The sequence below is a fragment of the Procambarus clarkii genome, chromosome 78, assembly GCF_040958095.1.
Source record: "Procambarus clarkii isolate CNS0578487 chromosome 78, FALCON_Pclarkii_2.0, whole genome shotgun sequence".
Taxonomy (NCBI): Eukaryota; Metazoa; Arthropoda; class Malacostraca; order Decapoda; family Cambaridae; genus Procambarus; species Procambarus clarkii.
Genome location: NC_091227.1, coordinates 20,892,158 through 20,899,657, shown reverse-complemented (window position 1 = coordinate 20,899,657; position 7,500 = coordinate 20,892,158). Strand labels below are relative to the sequence as shown.

The 7,500-nt window shown below is 51.3% G+C and overlaps 1 protein-coding gene across 3 annotated transcripts in view; it reads left to right on the top strand.

The window, feature by feature from the left end:
- LOC123746005 (NADPH oxidase 5) overlaps positions 1-7,500 on the top strand; it is a 110,042-nt gene that overhangs the window by 46,853 nt on the left and 55,689 nt on the right. The window contains exons 1-2 of one of the 3 annotated variants that reach the window (XM_069314196.1): positions 4,515-4,653; positions 7,065-7,443. The exons of 1 other annotated variant lie outside the window; for it this stretch is intronic. In XM_069314196.1, coding sequence (XP_069170297.1) covers positions 7,424-7,443 — 20 coding nt within the window. In that variant the 5' untranslated portion in view covers positions 4,515-4,653; positions 7,065-7,423. Of the gene's footprint in view, positions 1-4,514; positions 4,654-7,064; positions 7,444-7,500 lie in introns of those variants that run through there. One more of the 3 variants, XM_069314195.1, reaches the window with a different exon arrangement.

Genomic DNA, 7,500 nt, shown 5'->3' with positions numbered 1-7,500 from the left:
ATTCTGCGGCGCGGGTTCGATTCCCGCACGAGGCAGAAACATATGGGCCAAAGTTTCTTTCACCCTATGCCCCTATTACCTAGCAGTAAATAGGAACCTGGGTGTTAGTCAGCTGTCACGGGCTGCTTCCTGGGGGTGGAGGCCTGGTCGAGGACCGGGCCGCGGGGACTAAAGCCCCGAAATCATCTCAAGATAACCTCAAGATAGCTTATCAAGGTCACACTTGTGGTGGGTGAGTACAGTGGGTTGTGAAGTAGAATGGATTGATTGTATTTAGATTTCCAATCAATCCACAATCTCCCGAGTGGGATGGGGGTGGGCAGAGATATGGTGGGCCGGGTTGCGGGTGGGTGTTGGGAGTGGGGGGGGGGGGGGGGGTGAGGATGCAGAGTGGGCTAGGGTGGAGCAGGCCAGATACTTTCACTGCAGATCCTGCACTTGCCAGCAGCAGCAGCAGCAGCAGCAGCAGCAGCAGCAGCAGATGTCCATTCAGCAGCGGACACATGCGCACTCTCTTAACACTTGCTACACCTCCCCCCACACCCCCCCTACACCCCAGAACCTCCATGCTCTCATCTCTCCACCTCACCTCTGTTCTACACCCCTCACCTCTGCTCTACACCGCTCACCACTGCTCTACACCCCTCACCACTGCTCTACACCCCTCACCACTGCTCTACACCCCTCACCACTGCTCTACACCCCTCATCTCTGCTCTAAACACCCTCACCTCTGCTCTAAACACCCTCACCCTCTGTTCTACACCCCTCACCTCTGCTCTACACCCCTCACCTCTGCTCTACACCCCTCACCTCTGCTCTACACCCCTCACCTCTGCTCTACACCCCTCACCCTCTGCTCTACACCCCTCACCTCTGCTCTACACCCCTCACCTCTGCTCTACACCCCTCACCTCTGCTCTACACCCCTCACCTCTGCTCTACACCCCTCACCTCTGCTCTACACCCTCACCCTCTGCTCTACACCCTCACCTCTGCTCTACACCCCCTCACCTCTGCTCTACACCCCTCACCTCTGCTCTACACCCTCACCTCTGCTCTACACCCCTCACCTCTGCTCTACACCCTCACCTCTGTTCTACACCCCCTCACCTCTGCTCTACACCCCCTCACCTCTGCTCTACACCCTCACCTCTGCTCTACACCCCTCACCTCTGCTCTACACCCCTCACATCTGCTCTACACCCCTCACCTCTGCTCTACACCCCTCACCACTGCTCTACACCGCTCACCTCTGCTCTACACCCCTCACCTCTGCTCTACACCCCTCACCTCTGCTCTACACCCCCTCACCTCTGCTCTACACACCTCACCTCTGCTCTACACACCTCACCTCTGCTCTACACCCCCTCACCTCTGCTCTACACACCTCACCTCTGCTCTACACCCTCACCTCTGCTCTACACCCCTCACCTCTGCTCTACACCCCTCACCTCTGCTCTACACCCCTCACATCTGCTCTACACCCCTCACCTCTGCTCTACACCCCTCACCACTGCTCTACACCGCTCACCTCTGCTCTACACCCCTCACCTCTGCTCTACACCCCTCACCTCTGCTCTACACCCCCTCACCTCTGCTCTACACACCTCACCTCTGCTCTACACCCCCTCACCTCTGCTCTACACACCTCACCTCTGCTCTACACCCCTCACATCTGCTCTACACCCCTCACCTCTGCTCTACACCCCTCACCTCTGCTCTACACCCCTCACCTCTGCTCTACACCCCTCACCTCTGCTCTACACCCCCTCACCTCTGCTCTACACCCCTCACCCTCTGCTCTACACCCCTCACCTCTGCTCTACACCCCTCACCTCTGCTCTACACCCCTCACCCTCTGCTCTACACCCCTCACCTCTGCTCTACACCCCTCACCTCTGCTCTACACCCCTCACCCTCTGCTCTACACCCCTCACCTCTGCTCTACACCCCTCACCACTGTTCTACACCCCTCACCTCTGCTCTACACCCCCTCACCTCTGCTCTACACCCCTCACCTCTGCTCTACACCCCTCACCTCTGCTCTACACCCCTCACCACTGCTCTACACCCCTCACCTCTGCTCTACACCCCTCACCCTCTGCTCTACACCCCCTCACCTCTGCTCTACACACCTCACCTCTGCTCTATACACCCTCACCTCTGCTCTACACCCCCTCACCTCTGCTCTACACCCCTCACCTCTGCTCTACACCCCTCACCTCTGCTCTACACCCTTACAGTCAACACCACGTAATCAAACGGCACCTGACCCGAAAATGTGTGAAAATATAATTGTGTGATATAAACAACAATTTCGAAGATTAATGTCTAAAGTCGAACCTGGGTCCATACACTCACTTGAGACGCAAGGCACCAGCGAGCCAAGAACAGAGCCAACGTTGTGCAGAGTACACTGGGAGGAGGAGGAGGTGGTGGAGGAGGAGGAGGAGAAGAGCAGGAGTCTCAAGTGAGTGGATAAGAGGAGCGAACATCGTCACCGGTTAACAATAGACCAAACCAAAAATCTTATAGGGAACACTAAAGAAATCTCACGAGGCGCACATGAACTGTATATCATCAGCGGCATGTGCAAGATTTTGTTTTTAAAATTGCATTACTGTCTTTACGAGTCTTAGAAAATGGAGTTAATACATAATTCTGCGGACCACAGTATAGCGTCTTCAGGTCGTCCAACACAGGACCCAAGAGCCAGAGCTCAACCCCCGCAAGCACAATAGGTGAGAACCTGGATAACAAAAATACCCTCTTCGGTATCTGGGCAGTGAATAAATTTAATGAAAAAAAAAGGAATTTGAAACTTGAAGACAGAATCCATACATGGATTTAACTGTAGATACATCAGGACCAAGGAGCTAAGACACGACTGTGACTGTCAAAGTGTTCCAGAGGCGGGACCGGGAGGTGAAGCTCAACACCTACAAGTACAACTAGGTGGGGTGGGGACGCTGGCACCCTGACGAGCTAGGCCACCATGACCTCGCCGAGTCTTAGGTCAACAGTCTTAAGCAGGTATTTAGGCGACTGTAAACTCATCGTATCGTGCGAAGGTTTCTTAAACCATGCTTCTTTGTTTGTACGCGCGAGGGAGGAACTAGGCAGTATGGTGGAGACAGAGAAGCTCAAGAAAGAACCGACACACCTACATGTGTCTTCCATAAGGACAGGATGTGTCATGTGTTATGAGGACACAGGTGTCGAGTATGTGACACAGGTGTCGTAATATCGGGTAACACAGTTTTCCTTGCCACCTTTCGTATATTTATCATATTTTGCACCTCGAACTGTGTCTGTATCTCTCATTAGTCCGTCGTCTTCAGTCACGACTTTACAAGAAAAACGCCAAGAAACCGCTTGATGTGTGTATGTGTTTGACTCCTCCATTAGAAGAGAAACTAGCGGGATGGACTCTGGTCAGAAATATCCCAAGGATAAGGTGTAAATGTCCCAGGTGTCTGCGACGACCAGGGGCGCCCCCTTGAAGCAGACTTTGGAGCTCAACGAATGTCATCAGGAAGCAAGTTGCCTGCTGGGGTGTTTCGGAACGCCTTCATACCTTGTTCCTGCCCCTCGCCTCCCCCTCAGACTCCATCCCTCCTCCCTATTCTACCCTCCCTTTCTCTCCCTCCCTTACCCCCTCCCGCCCCTTCCCGTAGGTCTGGTGACCTTGCGTGTCCTTCAGATGGACCTTAAGCGACCTCAGCCGGTCGCTTAAGGAAGCTGTCTGCTTTACGATGAAGGTCCAACATGCCTGGTGATTTACGCACCTTCCCGCCCGCCCTATCCTCCCTGGGTCAAGCTAGCGATAAACCAGCGCTTCCCGGGATGAAATCCGTACATTCCTTGTGCCAGGTAGCTCACGGGGTCACCATAGCCTGTGCTGCTTGGAACTTTTTGTTCCCGGTAGCTGAATCTAAAAGAAAAACATGGATCAGATTAGATTTAGACTTCAATGAGGAAATCAGTGGGAGTCGTGAGGAGGATTCGAACCTGGGTATGCTCTGGGTACTTCCAAGTAAACGCCTTAGGACACTACACCACAACATGGTCAAAAACATTGCAACCTGGGATTCGACTGATTCCTCTAGAGTTCCTGCGGCTTACACTAAGGCCATACTGTGTGCATGAGACGTCAACATTTCTGTTGTTAACCCATTACAATGGCTCCATAACCTGTTTAACCAAGAATACGTTTAAAACTGTGAAGACAATTACCCTAAACTACCCACATCATTTGACTCCTTTCATTTTGAGTTCGTTTCCTGACAATGCTGAGTGGTCTTGACCAGGGCGTCCTCGGAATGCTGGCGTCCTCGAAGGCCCGTGGCTGCTCCCTCAGCAGGCCGTCCTCAGCAGGCCGGCGTCCTCGACAGGATGACAGTAGCCTCGACAGGGGGAGAGGGAGGTGGGAGGGATGTGTGGGAGAGGGGGGAGGTGTCGAGGAGATAGGTTGCGGGCCGGCACCACAGGCCCTCATACGTGTGTCAGAGTGAACCAGGCACACATCTCTCCCTCGCTCGCAGTGCCAGGCGCTCGGAAAGCATTCTCAGTTCGACACACATGTGTTGATACCTCCAGAGCGCCGCTACACACACACGCACGAAGAACTTCTCTCTCTCTTTCTCAAGAGGTACTTGACCCTACTGTCCGCCACTGGTCTACACGAACTAATTACAAATTATGGACTTTGAAACTGGAGCATAAATGCGGCTTTTTATATATACGAACAAAGTCAGTGTCGAAATCCACAATGAACTGAAAAATCAGTGACACGGTGAATTTGTGAGGGAAAAGAGTGATCATATGTGGGGGAAAAAATATAGTTGATTAGTGACGTCTTTTGTGGTATATTGGCAACACTGTGCCGAGGAAATAATAACAGAACATGGCCCGGGGGAACACAAGACTTGGAGGGATGTTTGTGTGGCTGGGGGCCGAGACCAGTGGAAACAGCAACGGTAGAACCCCACCCATCCATCCCCGCCTTGGGGGAGCTCACTCGCTCGCTCACTCACTCACTCACTCACTCACTCACTCACTCACTCACTCACTCACTCACTCACTCACTCACTCACTCACTCACTCACTCACTCACGACCATATTAAGACACACTCTTTTGTTTACATCCTTTCTGTACTCACACACTGGTCAAAGACTCGGCAGGAGCCTAAACAAAATCCTGATCTATTCAAATCTTTGTTTACCACCCCCTCTGTTTACACACACACACACACACACACACACACACACACACACACACACACACACACACACACACACACACACACACACACACACACACACACACACACACACACGATCTACAAACAAACATGACAATTTGCTTTACGTCTGATCAAAGCAGCTTCACACTTGCCCCACTCTCATGCACGACCAAGAAACTTATCAAGGCATTTAGACCGCTCAAACTATCCATGAAAATCATTCCAAAACAACAAATAGATTTGTCTAATAGTTAACTAGCGAGAAGTGTCAATGTGTACAGGACACATATTGTTGGACAACACAGGAAACATGTGTTAGATGATTACTAGCGCGACCTATCAGGAATATGAGGCAATTTTTTGGGGGAAAGGAATATTGTGTGGAATGCAGATGATGATGAGTTTGATGAGACACAGCCAAATGATGGTGAGAAAAAGGAATAAATGGTTGATAGTGACATAGTTATGGAGCTAAGAGGGTGTCATAGCAGCAGGGAGACAGAGAAGGGTGTGTGTGTGAAACAGAATTAGAGAGAATGGGGGACGGGTGTGGGGGGGGGGGGGAAGGGGTGAGAGAAAGTGAGAGTGTTGAGGCAGATATACAAGAAGGAGAGTGAGACACAAACAGCTTGACACACATGACTCGCAGGGGGCTCATACCAGGTGTGGAACAGGTGTGAATACTAGTACTGTAATCACTACAGTTAATTTCTCTTACTTCCCTTTCTTCTCTCACTTAGTTCTCCTACTTCTCTTGTTTCTCCTACTCCTTCTCTTCCTCCCTGCTCCTCTTACTAAGAAAGAGCCACAAAGGAAGTGATGGTGAAGATTGTGAAGGGAAAGTCGCCAAGGCAGCGAAAGTTTCTCAGTATGGACTGCAGGGGACTACGTTGGGGGTGGGGGGGGGGGAGGGAGGTGGAGAGAGTGAGTGAGTGAGGGAGTGAGGGAGTGAGGGAGGGAGGGAGGTGGAGAGAGTGAGGGAGGGGGTGAGGGAGTGAGGGAGAGAGTGAGGGAGGGGGTGGTGTGAGGGAGAGAGTGAGGGAGGGGGTGGTGTGAGGGAGTGAGGGAGGGAGTGAGGGAGGGGGCGAGGGAGGGAGTGAGGGAGAGTGGGAGGGAGGTGGAGGGAAGGAAGATAGGACAGTAAGGAAGGGAGGACATAGGAAGTAAGGGATTATGGATACAGATAGTAACATTATGAAGTAATTTGACGATGATAGTGATGGTGATGATGGTGATAGTGATGGTGATGATAGTGATGGTGGTGATGGTGGGAGTATGATGGTGATGGGGGTATGGTGGTGATAGTGATGGTGGGAGTATGGTGGTGATAGTGATGGTGATGGGAGTATGGTGATGATAGTGATGGTGGGAGTATGATGGTGATGGGGGTATGGTGGTGATAGTGATGGTGATGGGAGTATGGTGTTGATAGTGATGGTGGTGATAGTGATGGGAGTATGGTGGTGATAGTGATGGTGGGAGTATGGTGGTGATAGTGATGGTGGGAGTATGGTGGTGATAGTGATGGTGGGAGTATGGTGGTGATAGTGATGGTGGGAGTATGGTGGTGATAGTGATGGTGATAGGAGTATGGTGGTGATAGTGATGATGGGAGTATGGTGGTGATAGTCCCCACCTCCCCCCACCCTCACCTCTACCCCCCCTAACCCCCCACCCCACCCCCACCACCACTCCACCCCACCCCACCCCCACCCTAGATAGCAGACACGTTTTAAACCACCGGCTATCGAATCCTTTCAAACGATAACTAGTTTTTGCGGTTATATTTGATAACATTATTATTTTGTTTTCCAGTGTGTTAGTGGGATCCATATTGAAGTCTTAGACTGAACACAGGAAAATAGAAAACTCCAAACACAGTGAACTAGAAAACATATTAGAAAACAAACTTATTTAGAGCTCTGTCCTCGACAATCACAAAAGGAAAATCAGCTTTTCTTCCCATTTGTGCAAGTGACCGTTTGAAAATACGGAAAACAGAGAGTAGAGGGGGAAAAAGAAAACGGAGGGAAGAGGAGTGTCCAGAGTAGAGAGAGCCGGATTGGCGTATGTGTTGATCCACCGCTCAAGTGAAGGTGTCCCAGAGCGAGGTCAGGATACACTGACTTCGTTCACCTCCCGGACACACCACCACCACAGTATCTACCACCACAATGATGCGCAAAGAATCAAGGTAAGTGAATATGAAGCAAGAATGATTAATAGTTTTATGCCTCGAGGATTATATTGT